Raw genomic sequence first — 18,375 nt, 5'->3', positions numbered from 1 at the left:
TGGCGGGTCCCGATTCCATAGCAGGACCCCTTCCCGCGGCGTCCAGCTGATCGGCGATCTGGCGACTCACGGCTGGTGAGGACGCCACCGCGGTCACCAGGCTTAGCAGAATGGCGCGCAACGACTCAATCTGCTCCGCCATCAGCCGCCATTCGTCTTTTGGTCCTGCGGTGGTTGCATCCTCCCACGGTCGATGCTGAGAGGCGTCGAGGCGAGTGTCATCAGCAGGCGGCATAAGGGCTGTTGCTCCCAACAGCTCATCTTCATCCGTCTCGACCTCTTCCTCCGATAGAGGCAAGGGCAGGTTCTTTTTTCTGGGGTGCTTAGACATCTTGACGATCGTCCAAACAGTCGCAGAATCACTTCTGACACCAATGTAATAATCCTTCTTGAGACGGCTTCGGAATCAGTCCTTTTTATTTCCACTCCACAATACACTTTACTCACTCACTCTCCGTTGCTGGCAGACAACGGAGAGAGGACAGACGTCGCACTAAATCCCCACCGCGCACGTGGCACCCAGAGCCCCCGTCCGCGCGTGACCCTGCTCTTGTCGGTTTCCAGTCTGCTCTCGATCGTTCCCTCTCACTCTCTCTTAATCCCTTCGTCACGTGGTCCCCCCAGCCAATCGTTCATGGACAGCTTCGACCATTCTCGATGGTTCCCTGTCAATCCCGGGACCACGCCTCTCATCCGGCTCCCCATTAGCTGGGGCCCCGAATGGCTAGGCCAATCACTCCTGATGACATGCCGTGATCACGCCTGGGCCATGCTCCCTATCTCAACCCTTATTGGCTACAAGCAGGACCGGCAAGCCAATCCCCACGTGAACCCTCTATGGCTGTTATTACACTTCTATACAAATAATGGTAACCCTTTCGCTTCCGATCTTGATGTATTGGCAGATCTTGCAAATAATATTAGAGCGGCCAGCCTCGCACCTTAGTGGTCGGATTATGAAGGGGTTTCTACTCGCGTGCAAGGTTCAGGTTAATCAAGTTCTGGGAGAGACCAACCATGAAGTAACCTTAACCCAGCCACTGCAGACTGTAAAAGCCCGTGACAAGGAGCTTTGCCGGCGTGCAGATAAAGACGTAATATTACTGGTAGGAACCTTCTGGTTATAACAGCCCACAGGGGATTATTGTGTCCGTCCGTCGTGCATCCAAAAATGGGAGGGGCTGGGTGGAGAGGGACGGGTGGGGAGGGGCTGGGTAGGCAGAGTGAGGCTGGGTGGGGGGTGGGACGGGTGGGGCTGGGTGGGGAGGGGCTGGTCACCCCGTGGTGCCCTTACAAAACTCGACGTTTAACCTACTCACGCCGGCTTGTGCCCGCCCTCAGTCGGCCATATTTGCGGAATACACCACGCCGCGGTTGACCTTGGCCATTAACCGAGCAACCCAACGTTCCTACCAGCTCCCTCCGCAGGAATGCGTTTGATGGAGATCTCCCTTGAACCAAAGTTATTCATAGGGCATTATAATTCGGTTCCAGAAAATTTGGTGGAATCAAAGGCCGAGGGGAGTGACCACCTCTCGTAGTTGGTGAGCCAATCTAACGTGCGATGAATTGATGTGAAAACGCAAGAATCGGCAGTGAAGGTTTTTCAAGCTGAGATCGAGGCAAACGAGCTGAGAAAAAGTCGAGCACAAGGTCGCAATGCACCTGGAGATCTGCTGGAGGCACACAGCTGGGAAACATCACAACGTTTATGAAACCTGGCTAGTTATTCAAAGGTGAGTGCAGTTAATAGTGAAAGAGGTGTTACCATGAACGTGGAATGTTTGTTGCAAAAAAAAGAAAGGTGGCAGTGTAGGACACGCAAAATCATGCCAGCAGCGTCTGGAATGCACGCGGGGTTTTCATTGCGCTTTGTTCGTGATGAATGGTGATGACGCCGAAGGGCAAATGGGTTGAATAATGCGGATCTGGCATGTGAATTGGTGTTGGTAGAAAGTGGAGAGGCCGCGCTCGAGTGGCTCCACTGCTCGGAGCCCCATTTCCACTCGATGTGCAACCGCATGGCGCCAATCCCAGTGCGGTGTCTATGAGGGGCTAGAGTGCGAGATGTGTGTTTGTATTTCAGGGACATTACGCAACTACTTAAATGGTCCTGCCTTCCCCGCCTCTCATCCCATTCACCAACACCGATTTACCACAGTGGTGAAGTATGGTCAATCAACACCGCAGGAATCAAAACATTAAAAAGTGAAATGTCTTTTATTTAACCAGATGGGATGAAAACTCCAAGAGCCCAGGATAAAGTCTCATTTGCAAGTGACCTGGATCACCGAAATGACAAGAAAAACAATTAAAGTTCTGAATAAATAAAATTGCAATCTGACCAAAACAACTGCGTCACGAGAAATCCAAAAATATTGCACGAAAATAAATGTTGAATTAGTTATTTGTCGCCTCAAGTAGATTACAAATTTAGAAGCTATCGTGACTAGCATTGGATTTGTGATCAAGTTCCCGGCAAGAACGGTGAGTGGCGTCTTCATGACAATAGTGAACATCACAGATAAATATTATTTCCCTTCTACGTGACTTTACCGAAAGAACCAAGAATATGAATCCCTGCAGTCACGAAAGCTTTAAATCAAAATTTATCACGGAGAAAGTCAAACTCATCCACCCGCCTCCTTCTCATTTTCAATCATCATCGTCACTGCATCCATCATCACCATTACCCCGCACGCACAAGGGATTCATCTCATTGAGCGGATGCGCGTGATTGGTCAGAGTCGCACGCGGAGACTCGATGAGTCATGTGACGTGAATAAAACAGGTCGATACAATGATTGACATCCACAGCACAGGTGCATACAATGATGAGTGACGTCACCAGCACAGGTGAATGTGGTAATTGGTGACGTCGCCAGCATAGGTGAGTATTTAAGCCCCGCGCGAGAGAACTGTTGTGGTCGCTGCTGGTCTTCGCATTTTGGTAATTTCTGGCTTGGCGTATTGAGCCTCGTGGAGTCGACATTTGTGGATTCCTCGTTGTGAATATTCTCTACGCTACTTATGCACGAACATTGGGGTGAGATTGAGGCATCTGTGCTAAAGTTTGGTTTCTGATTTGTGAAGCCGCTTCATTTTGCGTTTCTTGTCTTCCCATGAACGCAATACTCGTGTTCTGTGTAGGGTCACTGCTCTTAACCCTTGTGGATAGTACACTCGTATGTGTCCATCCTGAGATCCGAGTGGTAGGGTATTGGTTGTCCAGTCTTGGGCCTTCCATAGGAAGTCGGCTGCAAAAGCGGACGTGGTGTGGGTGTGAACTTCACCACTTGGCACCCAACCCGTGTGGTGTGCTGGCCTTTAATAGATGGTCTAAAGGCTTATATACTGGTGATTTGGCTTTCTCGTTGTGGAATTAATGTACGTGTGTATTCCTTGAAAGAATCTCGTGATGCCTTCGTCTGCCGCCGCCCTGGAGGATCTGAGCGCTGTGATGGACATCTTCGTGCGTGAGTTCTGCGCCAGCTGTGAAGGAGGCGCGGGGAGCGTCTTCATGAGGAAGCACGTGCTGCAGAATCTGCTCGTGAAGCACATGCGGCCCTACCTGGCGGTGGGTTTCCTGCGGGCTCCACATGGCGGCGAGAACGCGCACGGTTTATGAGCCGTGCGCGTCACCGACTGCGTCTCTTTGCACAGCCGCTTGGCTCTGAGATCGCCCACTTCGGGAGCCCCACGGCCTGGAGCCGCGAAGGCTCGAGGCGGCGCTCGGGTGCATTGATTGAATGACTGAGCGCGCGTAGCCACTGCTCGGGCTTGATTGTGACTGGGCTTTTAATGGCCACCAGAGCATCTTGTTTAGTGTTGCTGCAGCACTGAGCAGAGCTATTGGTGCATTGCCTGTAACAGAAACGGTTCCCGCTGTCACGACTGCAGGGCCCCTGCCACCCGGATGAAGTGCGCAAGATCATGGGGGATCTTCACGAGAACCAAGGCGCCAGCGTGGACTTCCAAGCGTTCATGGCCACGTGGACGCGGATCCTCGTGGCCGGCCATGCCCCGTTCCAGGAGCGCGTGTTCCTCACCAGGGGGCCCTGTGGACCGCCCATTGTTGCTGATAAACCGAAATAAGTCCCTATAAAATGTGATGAATATTAAAATTGCTGGCAAACTGGTCGGTCCTGGTCTTGGTGAATCGTGTGTGAAGTTTGGAATTGGCGAGCTGTGGTTGGCTCTTGTGATGCAAATTTGGGTACTGATGGTGGTGGGCTTCATGGCACCTAGGTTTGCTTGGCCCAAAAGGAGCAACGAGTGTGGCATTCTCCTCGTAAGATCATCGGGCTTTGTTAAAAAATAGGTCTGTGATGGGTGACATTTGACACCCGATTATTAGCACCCCGAGAACGGGTACATTCATTTAATAGATTTCATCTATACAAATAGGAGTAACCCTTCCGTTTCAGATCATGATGTATTGGCAGATCTTGGAAAGAATATTAGAGCGGCCAGTTTTGCACTGACGTGATCGGATTATATGTAGGGTTTTCTACTGGCGTGCAAAGTTCAGTTTAAAATTAAGTTCCTGGAGAGACTAACCATGAAGTAACCTTATCCCAGCCCTTACAGACTTAAAGCATCCTCCGATGGCAAGGAGCTATGCGGGTGTGCAGATAAAGACTTTTCATATTTGAGGGGAATCTCACTTTAACCAAAGTTGTTCACAAGGCATTAGAATTCGTTTCGTGAAACTTTAGTGGAATAAAAGTCAGAGGGGAGTGACCACCTCTCGTAGTTAGAGATCAAATCTAACGTGCAATGTATTGATGTAAAAACGCGAAAATCGGCAGTGAAGGTTTTTCAAGCTGGAAGTGTAGTAATCGAGCTTAGAAAATGGTTAATGCGGATCTGGCACGTGAATTGGTGTTGGTTTCCGAAGTCTGACCTCGGGGAAGGCTTCAGACATTTTGTTGCTGAAGGCAGAAGGTGGAGAGGCCGCGCTCTGGTGGCCCCACTGCTCAGAGCCCCCCCCCCCTCCATTTCCACTCGATGTGCAGTCGCACAGCGCCAATCCCAGTGCGGTGTCTATGAGGGGCTGGAGTGCGAGATCTGTGTTTGTATTTCAGGGACATGACGAAACAACTGAAATGGCCCTGCATTCCCCTGCCCCTCATCCCATTCACCAACACCGATTTAACGGTGGTGAAATATGGTCAATCAACACCGCACGAATAAAAACATTAGAAAAAATGTATTTTGTATTATCGAATGAGATGAAAAGAGATCAGGATAAAGACTAATTTGCAAGTGACCTAGATCACCTAAATGACAAGAAAAATAAAGTACAGAATGAAGCAAATAGTAATCTCACCTGAAACAACTGCGTCGCGAGAAATAAAAAAACATTGCACTAAAATAAATGTTGAATGAATTATTTTTCGTCTACATCGGCTCAAGTAGATTCTACATTTAAAAGTGACTCGCTTATATACCCGGCGTTGCCCGGGCCAAAAATATATTTCATAACTACTCTTAAAAATCTAACAGCAGTGGGTACTGACTGTGGTGGTACCTGCTATGATTACAGCAGTGCATACCGACTGTGGTGGTACCTGCTATCACTATAGTAGTCCATACTGACTATTGCCGTATTTATTGACTCGATAGCACAAAGTACTCACCTGACAGAGTGGTGTGGTGAGGCCTAGTCCCGTGTAGACCCTCCGGCCTCGCCTAGAATGTCCAGCCGGCCGAGATGGCACCTTGGCAGGCTGGGGCTGGGCTGCTACCACTGACCCGCCCAGCCACGATCTCCCCGGCCTCTCTGCTGTAATATCTATGGCCTATAGTGGTAGAATCTACCGACTGCATAGTAGTAATAACTGCACGCATCGGGTGGGGTGGATATCACACAGTGAAGAATTAGCGTCAGCGTTTAGTGTATTTATATAGCATATTTAACGCGAAAGAAAATGTCCCCCTACTCCCACCGAAGGCGTGCGACTTTGCATGGGCCGTCCCCCCCACCAAAGGCGCGTGAGTTGGTATGGTCGTGCATGCGTCACAAATAAATAAATAAATAGATGGGAAGTGCAAAAAAATCGCACTAAATCTCTAATTAAACTAATTAAAAGTTGAGGGATGTGATGACGGATGTGAAAATGGAATAGCGCTTGCTCACAACGGGGCTTACAGCGTAGTACCTGGCTATTTTTATTTCACTTATACCCCATCGTTAGAGAGCAAAATCGTTTGCAAGCGCGCGAACACACGCAAAGCCACACACAAACCCCCAAACAGACTATTTTTGACTTTTATATATACTGTATAGATAGATCGTAACTCGCATTGCATTTATGATCAAGTTTCCCGGCAAGAAGGGTGTGGTGGCGTCTTCACGACAATAGTGAACATCACAGAGAAAGTCAAATTTAGCCACCCTCCTCCTTCTCATTATCAATCATCATTGTCACTGCATCTATCATCACCATTACCTCGCACGCATAAGGGATTCATCTCATTGAGCAGATGCGCGGGATTGGTCAGAGTCGCACGCGGAGACTCGATGAGTCATGTGACGTGAATAAAACAGGTCGATACGATTATGATTAACATCCACAGCACAGGTGCATACAATTATGAGTGACGTCACCAGCACAGGTGAATGCGGTAATTGGTGACGTCGCCAGCATAGGTGAGTATTTAAACCCCGCGCGAGGCGGCCTTTGTGGTTGCTGCTGAGCTCTGCATTTTGGTGAGCTCTGTCTCGGCGTATTGATACTTGGTGCACGTGCTGTAAGGGAGCGTGGTGAAGGCACTGGTTGTTACAATAGGGTCCCCTGTTCGGGTTGTGGTCATTCTTTCACCTTTTCTTTTTTCCTGTTCTTTCTGACTGTTCAAGGCAGACGACTGCCCATGATTGAAAAATGAATAAACTGTTAAATTGGCGTATTGAGTACGGGGAGGGTCCTCGTGGAGTCGACATGTGTGGATTCCTTGCTGTGAATCTTCTCTGCTGCTTGTACTCGAGCATTGGGGCGAGATTGAGGCATCTGCGTTAAAGTTTGGCTCCTGATTTGTGAAGCCACTTCATCTCGCGGCTCTTGTTTTGCCATGAACGTAACACTAGTCTTCTGTGAATGCTCACTGCTCTTAACCAGTGTGGATTGTACATTCCTGAAATCGGAGTGGTAGGGTATTGGTCGTCCAGTCCTGTGCCTTCCATAGGTAGTCTGCTGCAAATGAGAACGTGGTGTGGTTGTAAACTTCACCACTTGGCACCTACCCCGTGTGGTGTGCTGGCCTCCAATAAATGGTCTAAAGACTTATGCTGGTGATTTTAGCTTTCTTATGTAATGAGTGTACGTGTTCATTTTAAAGAATCTCGTGATGCCTTCATCTGCCGCCGCCATGGAGGATTTGAGCGCGGTCCTGGACATCTTCGTGCGTGAGTTCTGTGCCAACTGTGAAGGCGGCGCGGGGAACATCTCCATGAGGAAGCACGCGCTGCAGAATCTGCTCGTGAAGCACATGCGGCCCTACCTGGCGGTGGGTTTCCTGCGGGCTCTGTGCGGCGACGGCACTGCGCACGCGTTTCTTGAGCTGTACGCATTACTGTGACCGCGTCTATTCGCCACACAGACGCTCGGCTCAGACCGCGCAATGTGGGAGCCTATCGGCCTGGAGCCGCGACTGCTCGAGGCAGCGCTCGGCTCCGTGGCTCAAATGACTAGGTGTGCGTAGGCACTACCTAATACGGCTTGATTCTGACTGCTCATAACGGCCACCGAAGCATGTTCATTTTTGCGACGTAGAAGTGAGCATTGGTGCATTGTCTAATGGCCTGCATTATTCCCGTGATCACGACAACAGGGCGCGTGCGACCCTTATGAAGTGCGCAACATCATGGGGGATCTTCACGAGAACCAAGGCGCCAGCGTGGACTTCCAAGCGTTCATGGCCACGTGGACGCGGATCCTCGTAGCAGGCCATGCTCCATTCCAGGAGCACGTGTTCCTCACCAGGGGGCCCTATGGCCTGCCCATTGCTGATAAACCGAAATAAATCCCTTTAAAATATGAGATGAATAAAAAAAAAAGATTCTGGCAAACTTGGTCGGTCCTGGTCTTGGTGAATCGTGCATGTGAAGTTGAAATCGGCGAGCTGTGGTTGGCGCTTCTCGCGATGCACATTGGCTTACTGGCAATGGCGGTCTGCTTCATGGAACCCCCGAGTTTGCTCGCCCAAAAAAGAGCAACGAGCATGGCACTAGCCTCACAGATGTTTGGCGAAATCGCCCTTTGTACTGTTCCAAACAGCTCCGTGATGGGTGGCACTTTAAACCCGGGTTAGCTCCCGAGAATGGATACATCCCTGGAATCTATTTCATCATGTACAAATTGGGTACTACTTTTCCGTTCATGATGTTTAGGCAGATCTTGAACGAAAATTGCGGAATATGAAAGTTGACAATCTCAAACCTGACGAGTGATTAAGGAAGGTTTGCTACCGTGTGGTCGTTCATGCTAAACATCTAGTTTCTTAGAACGACGACGTAACCGTGTCACAGCCCTGGCAGACTGAGAAAGCCTTTGACTCGGTGTAAATTAAAGAGGTTCTCCAACCTCATGGCAGGGGGGCCAAGTCGACGATGTGCAGATAGACGCCATTGATATTTGAGGGGAATCGCACTTTAACCAAAGTTATTCGCCGGCATTAAAATGTTTTTCCGAAACTTTGGTGGAAACAAAGGGATAGAGGGGCGTAACCGCCTTTAGTAGTTGGTGATCCGAGTTAACGTGCGATTGGAATTGATGTGAAAACGCGAGAATCGGCAGTGAAAGCCCCCAAAGCGGAGCTCGTGTTAAACGAGCTGAAAAAGTCACGCATCAGGTCGCTATGCACCTGGAGACCTCTGCTGGAGGCACAGCTGGGAATTATCACTCTACGAAAGCTGGCTAGTTATTGAAAGCGGAGCGAAGTCCCAATAGTAAAAGGTGGTTAAATGAACGTAGAGTGGTTTTTGGAAAACCGAATTTGATTAAAAAAAAAAAGCAAGGTGGTAGTGTAAAGGAGTCCCACAGGAAACACACAATCGTGTCAGCAGCACCTCATGCACGCGGGGTTTTCGTGAAATGTTCTTGATGAATGGTGATGCCGAAGGACAATTGGGTCTGATAATGCGGCTCTGGCACGTGACTTTGTTGGTTCCCGGAGTCTGACATCGGGGGAAGGCTTCAGACATTTTGCTGCGGAGAGGCCGCGCTCGGGTTGCGATATTCCCCGCAACTGGTGGCTCCACTCGTAGAGCCGCTGCATTTCCATTTGTCGTGCAGCCGCACAGCGGCAATCCGAGTGGTGTGAATGAGAGGGGCGAGGGAGTGCGAGAACTGTTCGTATTGAAGGGGTGTGACGCGACAACTGAAGCGGTGATTCCTTTTTCCACTCATCCCATTCACCAACACCGACTTATCACAGTGGTGACGTATGCTCAATCAACACCGCACGAATCGAAACATTATAAAAGTAAGTCAAGTTTATTTTATTTCACCAGATGAGATGAAAATTGAAGAGGTTAGGATAAAGTTTCGTTTGCAAAAATTACCTGGGTCACCGAAATGACAAAACAATCGCACCAAAAAAACCGTCACGAAAAATTTTAAATTTTGTGCAAAAATAAATGTTAAGCGTGGTATATGTCGCCTGAGTCGGCTCAAGGAGATTACAAATGAAAAACGATGGTAATAGAATGTAAAATTAAGTTAGAACCATTAAACATGAGGCTATTGTGCTAATCTGTAAACAGGCAAGGATGTTCGAGTCAAGTGCTATTGCAGGTGAAGTTGTCGTAGAGAAAACGACAATTCTTCTGCATCAATTCACGCTCTCCGAGCGCACCGCGTCGCCCCGTGGCACCAGCAGCACCGGCTGAGGGGTGGAGGCGCTTTCGTCACGTTCCAACGTCTCAACATTAAACTTGAGGGGACCTCACGGCCCTCCTCCCTTTCCTTCCACCTCCGCATCCCCCTCCCTGTCACTCTGCATCCGGGCTCCTCCCCTCCTATCCAACTCCCCTTTCTGCGTATGAAACGTCTCCCCCTCCTCTTTGTTTTTTTCGGTAAAGTCACGTAGGTAAAACAATTAATAAAATAAAATAAATGAAAACAACTAAATTAAATCACGACGTTTCGGTGGCAACACAAGCCTCCCTCATCAGATGTAACAAGGCACAGCAAAATAACTGTAGCGAGAGTTATTTGTGAGGAGACATTGTTACATAGGGTAAGAGGAGGGGGAGGAGCCAAGGAGGACGGGCGCAGGATGGGGGAGGGGGGACGCAGAGCGGGGGAGAGTCACGGTTGAGGTTGATCACCCACAGCGTTGTAACAATGATCAGCAACGGCCGAAGAATTTGTTTTGCCGTGTTTCAAATCTGATTTGTGCTCGCGAATTCGGTCCGAAATATGTCGTTTCGTCTCCCCGATGGAGCAGTCACCACAGGTACAACTCAATTTGTAAACACCGGGGTACTATAAATCCGGAATGACATTCCGGATTTACATCATTGGGAAGATGTGATTAACCATGTTAAACCCAGTGGCGGCTCCTGCAAAATCTCTCAGGGGGGGCAAATGTCTGGATGATTGATAAGGATAAGGTCCACCCATGCAATGGATAAATTAACAGCTTAAGCATGTAAAGGCAACTTCACTTCTTTAATATTAATGAAAAATAAAGTGACTCTTACAATACATCTTGTTTGTTTCTATACTCACTATTAAAACAAACCACTCAAGTTTCTTTTATTAAAGATTCCACTAGGTGGCGACAAATTATATTGTTGGATGAAACGTGCTTACGTATGATGACGTAAGCACGTATGATGACGTAAGCACGTTAGGGCGAGCCCTCCCTGAAGCCATAGAGAATGCATTGCAGAGCCCCCGTTCGAAAAAAAACATCTTTGAATGTAAGTCTATGGGACCACTCGGGGCGATTCTCAGCTGGAGGGAAATCGCCCAAAAAGAGGCGGTACTGCACAGAACGTAGCATGACGCTGATTGGACTATATCCAGAGGCACAGTGACGGCTAGCGTGACTCTGTGGTTGAATGACATTGGTGGTGCGTCGCCCAATCGCCCTAATGAAGAAACCGCCCCTGGTTAAACCTCAACCGTGACACTCCCCCGCTCTGCGTCCCCCCTCTCCCATCCGGGGCTCCGTCCTCCTTCTCTGTCACCTTCCTGGCTCCACCCACACCCCAACCCCCCCCCCCCCATCCTGCACCCGTCCTCCTTGGCTCCTCCCCCTCCTCTTACCCTATGTAACAATGTCTCATCACAAATAACTCTCGCTACAGTTATTTTGCTGTGCCTTGTTACATCTGATGAGGGAGGCTTGTGTTGCCTCCGAAACGTCGTGATTTAATTTAGTTAATTGTTTTACCTACGTGACTTTACCGTGGGGCTCCCGAAGTGCGACAAATGGGTTGAATAATGCGGATCTGGCACGTGAATTGGTGTTGGTTCCGGAGTCTGACCTCGGCGAAGGCTTCAGACATTTTGTTGCTGAAGGCAGAAAGTGGAGAGGCCGCGCTCTGGTGGCTCCACTGCTCAGAGCCAATGAACCTGCTAACACAAAGGGGTAACTGCCCCTTCACCAAATACAGCCTAGGGTGGTGACCACCCAGCGAACTACTCTATACGTAGGAGTTACAGCTATGAAGTGTCAGACCCTCACTCGGGTACCCGACCACATGTTGATGCCTGGTAGGACGTAGAGCTTCCAGCTTGAAGACGTGGAGCTTCCAGCTTGTAGAATGCAGCGACCCCGGTCCCTCTCAGGGACCCACATTATATCCCCCCCGGGCTGGGGCTGCTCCGCCCTTGGCCCCGCCCACCTTCTCGAGCGTTCTAGCTCTCTCTTGATCCCTCTCGAGAGCTCTCCCCGGACACGTGATCACCCCCTAGCCCCCCCCCCCCCACCTGGGGGCCTCACTTCGGATCACGTGTCTACGGGTCAACTAGAGTGCCGGGGCAACCCTGCCCCTGGGCTGACACTCTCCCCCTCCCCCTGGTGGGAGCTCGCACTACACGCTTTGCGTGGTGCCCGCGCTATCCCAGCGCTCACCAAGCCCCGTTACGGCTGGTACCACACTCGCACACGGGGTGTACGCCGTGCTGTGCTAGAGCCGGCCTCACATAGCAACCCACCCGGTGCTGTCCGCGATGTAGGGACATCGCACGCCACGGCCCTCTCAGGCCGGCACCATACAGTGACATCCCTAATGTCACTACACATGGAAGCAAAACAGTCCTGAAGCACAGATTTCGATTGGTCAGACCAGCGTTGAACAGTTCTTGTCACAGGCAATTCCGACTTCAGCTTCTGCTTATAGATGGGTAGGAGCAGGATTGAGGTGTGATCTGATGTGCCGAGCAGTGGGCGGGGGAAGGCTTTTTTATCCATCCTGGAAGGAAGAATACCAGCGGTCCAAAGTCTGGCCGACGCGCGTGTGACATTTGATGTCCTGGTAAAATTTTGGTTAAACAATCCTTTAATTCGTTCTGTAAAAATCGCCAGCCACAATGAATGCGGCTTCTGTGTGTGCAGCTTCTAGCTTGTTAAAATCGCGTATAAATTCTCGAGAGCTGGGAAACATCACAATGTTAACGAAAGCTGGCTAGTTATTGAAAGGTGAGCGAAGTCACAATAGTGAAAAGGGTGTTTAAATGAACGTGGAATGTTTGTTGCAAAAAAAAACAAAGTGGCAGTGTAAATGAGTCCTGCAAGAAACGCAAAATCGTGCCAGCAGCGTCTGTAATGCAGGCGGAGTTCTCATTGCGCTAAGTTCGTGATGAATGGTGATGACGCCGAAGGATAAATTGGTTGAATAATACGGATCTGGCACGTGAATTGGTGTTGGTTCCCGAAGTCTCACCTCGGGAAGGCTTCAGACATTTTGTTGCTGAAGGTAGAAGGTGGAGAGTGTTGTATATGTTGGTTATCAAAATTTGTTATGTTGTATGCGTGCGTGGGTGAAATTATTATGTTGTATATGTGGGTTATGAATATTCAGTGAAAATAATAATAATCAAATGAAATTTGGCCAAATGTGTAATTATCTGGAAATATGTTAATTTATGTAATTATGCACATTTAATTATGCCAATTCGAGAGGTAATCGTAGTAATTATGCGAGTGGGTGTAATTATGATAATGCAAGTCGTTATGATAACCAGACCCCGCCTCGGTGACGAGGGTGGGTTATCGATCGGAATAAGGCAATTAATCGTATGCAGTTATGCAGGTGTGGTGTAAGTATGCAAGATTAACTTAGATTAACTCGGCATCGTTGTCTAGGTTCGTCTCATTCTCGCTTTAACATTCCCAGAGTGGGTATTCGTGGTTATATTTTAGGTCCCCGGTTCACCCCGTTATCGCTTTAACATTTACTGAGTATGTATTAGTGTGTTTATTAAGGTCACCAAGTTCAGATCTCAACGCAGAAGCAGATCTTATGCATAGATTTCAGGAAAGAATCACACAACCACTTCTGTATTAATCAATTTATTACTAATTCAACCTCAACTATGATATAGTATGCGAACTCTCAATCCCGGAACGTCAACACGGCATCAATACAGTATCATCAACGATTGTCTGATTTCACTTTGACAACGGCACATGGATCCCGCATAACGCGATGGTTGTTAGTGAGAGAGAGAGTCGTTAAAATATGCAAATACTATGCTAAGAAAAACCTTAACGTTAATGAATGATTATACTCAATATTGTTCACGCAGTACCGCACTCCTTATTGATCATACGCAACCCTTATCACGTTGTTAGCACCTTGGGTCACGGGACAGTTGAATATTCTGTAGAGGATGCGAGTACGTGCGGCGATTATGACTGAAAGATACTTGAAAGATTATACGGCGATAAAAAAAACACAATCAAAAACAGTTATTATTCTTAAAGGCACCAATCTCAACAGATACATCGGCAGGTTATCTGACAACAGAATGGCTCGGAGTAAGGGCCTGCGACGGTGCTCCTTTCCCGAAGATCGTTATCTTATACCAAGTTTACCAATTGGGGACCAGATCACCTGATAAGGATCTGGTGGGCCACCACTCCCCACGTGAGCGTGGCTCGGCGGAAGGAGGTGCCAAGAATCAATTCGTATTGATGGATCTGTTGGGAATTTATGCGATTAAGAGTACAGCCCACTAAATATTAAAGATAAAAATTACGAATACACTTATACGACGGATGGCCATCACTCGGTCTCGTTGTGATGCCTTCACAGCCACGGATGGCTTATGGGTTCGAGTGTGTTTGAGTGGTAAGAGTTGTCTTGAATAGTCAGTGTTCGGAGTCGGTTCTTTATGTCAAACAGACGCCTGGTGGTCGTGTGGTGAGGGGGCGGTGCACGTCATACGTATCAGTCGCTCCCCTGTCACCGTGGTGAACTGGTTCGGATGCCCGTTGATACGCTGTCGCAGTTCGGAACCCCGTCGGTAGGTGGCGCCCACAGCTCGCTCGCAGCGTGCAGTGTTGGGTCGTCGACCAGGGTGAGCACGGAGCCTCGTCGCCAAACCGCGACCCTCACCACTCCGGCGGCAGCAGAGACCTCCGACTCGGCAGAGGTTGACCCACGCAGGCCGAGTTGAGCTGTCAAGCGGGTCTTGCCCACCTGCAGAGGAGATGGGGAGCCGCTTGAGTCGAGCCCCGAGAGCCGGCTCCGGTGAGTCCCAGACGAGCTGAAGATGAGTCGAGCCGACCCGCTGGTCGCAGCTCGCTCCTGAGGCGACCCTCCCGGTCGAGCTGGTTTCCAATGCTCAGGGTCCTCTCTTTTATGCCGAAAAATCCCTTATGGATCCTGCCCACAAGGCGGGGTTTCTTTCGATTTTTGCTGTGTCAGGATCTGTCCGTAAGTAGGTGTGTCCATGTGTGTGTCCGTACGTCCGTATGTCCTTGTGTGCATCACCCACGGTATATTCCGTTGTCATACTCCCTCCATAAAATCCACGAGCAAACAATCAGATGTTACAAATTGCCTCGAAGTCGTCTCTCTGTCTGGGTGCGATATTATCTCTTGTCTGGCCTTCTTCATGAACCAAAACACAGACGTTACAAATCGTCTCATAGGCGTCTTTGTCCGTGTTGCACGACCTGGAGGGAGGGGCAACACTCCCTCCGACCCTCACCGACGCACAAGAAATGGTTAAAAAGTTTTAACTATTGTCCCTTACCATTTCACAGTTATGATTCTGTATGTAACCTAAGGTCTGTCGTTTCCCATCGTGGTGCTTGACTCAAGTGGAGGTGTTTCCCCGAGCGTATACACACTCCTATCCCGCGCTGCGGGGATACAAAGACGGCCGGGATCTCCCTTTCTCTCCGACCCTGGGTTTAACATCGCTCTTTTATTATGTATTTTATATTCGACCTGGTGGTGATTCATCCCGCATATGCTTCGGGTCGAGTTGTATAGAAAGTATTAAAGTATGGAAATAACATTTCATATCAATAACTTTAGCCTACCCTGTTGTTAAATTCCGACTTTAACGTTACTTTAATAGCAATACAGAATAATTGAGCTTTTTGTCTTAACTAGGCGAACGCGAACTTCTGGTGACCCCCGCAGCCTTGTTGTTCAGCTGAGTCTGCATCCTTGAGAGATACACAACACTCTTATTCTCGTCTCACTGTGGCCATCCAACCTTCTGCTCTGGGAGTGTTATTCTTAATCAGCTCCCTCCCCTGTGCACACAGCCTTGAGCTGACCCACTTCCTTGGCCTTTTTGGGTTTATCTTTGCTCCCTCAGCTGCAGGAGGACAAGGCGTATTTCTACCTCCTCCCTGTGTGCACGTGTTCCAACTAGCTCGGAATCCCTAAACACACAATCAGTGATGATTCCTGGCTTTCTGTGGTTGTGATTTAGACAAAGGCGCCTCTGCTTCCTTCCATTGCCTTTGAGTTGACACTGCCCTATTATTCGCCCATGTGCTGAGGTCATAGAATTCGTTTTGACTTCAGTAATATTAACATTCAGTATTGGATTAGCAAATGGGCAATGGTTCATTGATGTAGCTCGCAGCCTGGTCTCCAATTTGAGCGAGCGCGAGGATCGATAATTTAGCCTACTCTGTTGTTGAATTTCGAATTTTGACGTTACTTTAAAACCATGCAGGATGGTTGGGCTTTTTGCCTTAACTATGTCTGGCTGACTCTCCCACTGTCTCTGCCGCCTGCACGGGTGACATGTGCCCGTTCATCAGGCCTTATCTTTCCTTGAAGCAAGGTTGCAAATTCTGCCATCCTAGCCCTCCTCCAGTTCATTACTTAACAACCCCTGGAGTTTTGCAGTTTGCTGCGCTTTGGTGTGTTTTCATTCATTATAAAAAAACAAGTAAAAAGATAATATATAAAAATATCATCAAATATTATTAATATCAATTTTGGAAGAAGGGGTTAGTATACAACATTCCGCCCTTTTAAAAATGACCAGTGGTCAAATGGCCACGGGTTATTTTTAAAAAAAATATGTATACCCTTTTTCCATCATGAACCATCGATTGTCCTCAAGTTTTGCTGCTATTTCCTTACAACGCGCGCGTACGTGTCACAACTTAACATGGTTATATGTGACAAGAGAGAGGAAAAAAATATATTCTAAAGGAAGGTAAAACGATAAGGGAGGGAGAAATTATTCTATTGACTACGTGTTATAGGAGATATCGTTAAAAATATAGTTTCTACGGTTATTCTTGGGTGGCATCATCAGGCCTTGGCTCTATCCCTGTTCCTGGGCTTGAATGGTAGGTGGCTTGTGCCTGCGATTAGTCTTTTAAGTTCGGTATTCATTTTGGCCACATGGTATGTTAAGGTTAGAATAGCCAGGATTAGTATGATCATCCCTGTTGCCCCTGTGATTCCCATCCCCATCTGTTGATTTCGCTGATATCCAGCCTCTTCGGTCGCCCAAGTAAGATCTGTTATGTTAATCTCTGATTCGCTGAGGGATAATTTCACCATATGGAATTCTTTACTGTTCAACAAGTTGGACAGAGTGCTGCTTATCTCAAACTTGTGGCCTCGGAATGTGTCTACTATTTCTACCTCCGCTTGGTGTAGGCTTTTGTCTAGGTTATATAATACCTTGTCCCCTATGCGTACGAATGTTCCTCTTGGTATTGTGACCAGTGCGACGTGGCTTGGAATCGGAACTTCCATGGTTATGGAGTGTTGATCGGTGGAAACAATTGCCGTATCTAGAGGGGTGCTAATCAACCACTGGGCATTAGCTATCATGGCCACTGTTCCGGTTCTTTCTTTGGGTTTACTTAGCTTAAACTTGCAAGTTTCCTTAGAGCTTAGGTTTGACAGACCACACATTATTTCTGCTGTATTGGTCAGAAATGGTTCCCCTGGGCAGAGCCAATGAACCTCTTTCATTATTTGACACAGGTTTAGGTCAGGCACCAGGTACTTAAGGGGGCCTTCTTCCTGGTAGGCCACCACTAAGGGAGTTTCCATCTTGGAGTAAATGTCGTTATTCCATGTACCCACGTTCAATACTGTCCGCAATCGAAATACATTTCCGGGTTTGACCAGGGGTAAATTTAGCAAAAATGCCAGCTGTCTAGTTTGGGGGTCCACATGTATGGGTGTGGCTGTACCCATGTTGAAGGCAATTTGTACTTGAGTTGGACTGATTGTTTCCGGGGATGCTGCTTGTAGCACATCTTTTATCAGTGTTGGAGTTACCAGATATGACGAATTTGTTCTTGTATAAGATCACTGATGCTGCCGCTGGTGCTACGCAACAAGTCTTGGATCACCCACTGAATTGGCTCTCGAATACTCTCTTCTTCGTATAGATCTCGGATTGCAGAACTCAATTCTTGGAATGTTAAGTTAATCATGATAGAATGTAGGTTTACGAGAACCACGGTGTCTCGGAGGGTGGATCCCATTTCGACCAGATTCTTTTGTTGGTGTTGTATTTGCTGATGGATCTGATGCATATCGAGCTGTAAATTCTCGATACCTTGCGTGAGGTGTCCAATCTTTACGGCGTTGGATATGGATACTCCTAGTGTGATTAAGGAGCTAAAACCGGATAGTATTCCAAAGACCCCTCCCAGGCCGATAGACCTCTTGAAACGTGTTAGGTTGACAGTGGTGGGGGGAAGTATCATGGTTCTTTGTAATTGCTTCAGGATCGTTCCGACATTCTGTTCACTGTATCTTAGGAAGTCATAATACCATATTCGGGTTGCTTTGGTAGCTTGGGGTGGTAACTTCCCGAAGTGCTTCTTTACCACCAAGGCAGGTTCCAAGGAGACATAGACTTGTTGGGTTACTATTTTCGTTTCGGTTACTAGGAAGCTGGAGGAGTC

General features: G+C 48.3%; 2 protein-coding genes across 2 annotated transcripts; both read left to right on the top strand.

Moving 5' to 3' along the window:
- The first annotated feature begins 2,910 nt into the window (after nucleotides 1-2,910).
- On the top strand, nucleotides 2,911-4,139 carry LOC144732716 (uncharacterized). The gene is made up of 3 exons (XM_078614302.1): nucleotides 2,911-3,046; nucleotides 3,410-3,577; nucleotides 3,901-4,139. Exons 2-3 carry the CDS (start codon nucleotides 3,419-3,421, stop codon nucleotides 4,093-4,095), a joined length of 354 nt encoding a protein of 117 aa, XP_078470428.1. The 5' UTR covers nucleotides 2,911-3,046; nucleotides 3,410-3,418; the 3' UTR covers nucleotides 4,096-4,139.
- Nucleotides 4,140-6,668: 2,529 nt separating this feature from the next.
- LOC144732715 (uncharacterized) lies at nucleotides 6,669-8,066 on the top strand. The gene is made up of 3 exons (XM_078614301.1): nucleotides 6,669-6,715; nucleotides 7,342-7,509; nucleotides 7,834-8,066. Exons 2-3 carry the CDS (start codon nucleotides 7,351-7,353, stop codon nucleotides 8,023-8,025), a joined length of 351 nt encoding a protein of 116 aa, XP_078470427.1. The 5' UTR covers nucleotides 6,669-6,715; nucleotides 7,342-7,350; the 3' UTR covers nucleotides 8,026-8,066.
- Nucleotides 8,067-18,375: the final 10,309 nt, after the last annotated feature.

This window comes from Lampetra planeri, chromosome 43, assembly GCF_965212315.1.
Source record: "Lampetra planeri chromosome 43, kcLamPlan1.2.h2, whole genome shotgun sequence".
NCBI lineage: Eukaryota > Metazoa > Chordata > Hyperoartia > Petromyzontiformes > Petromyzontidae > Lampetra > Lampetra planeri.
Note: the sequence above shows the minus strand (reverse complement) of the source record. Positions and strands in the feature narration are given on the sequence as shown.

What these genes read in the sequence shown, in the direction of transcription:
- LOC144732716 (XM_078614302.1), top strand. Translation starts at nt 3,419, where the DNA reads ATGCCTTCGTCTGCCGCCGCCCTGGAGGATCTGAGCGCTGTGATGGAC. An exon ending in ACATGCGGCCCTACCTGGCG is followed by an intron (nt 3,578 to 3,900) that starts GTGGGTTTCCTG and finishes TCACGACTGCAG; the next exon opens with GGCCCCTGCCACCCGGATGA.
- LOC144732715 (XM_078614301.1), top strand. Translation starts at nt 7,351, where the DNA reads ATGCCTTCATCTGCCGCCGCCATGGAGGATTTGAGCGCGGTCCTGGAC. An exon ending in ACATGCGGCCCTACCTGGCG is followed by an intron (nt 7,510 to 7,833) that starts GTGGGTTTCCTG and finishes TCACGACAACAG; the next exon opens with GGCGCGTGCGACCCTTATGA.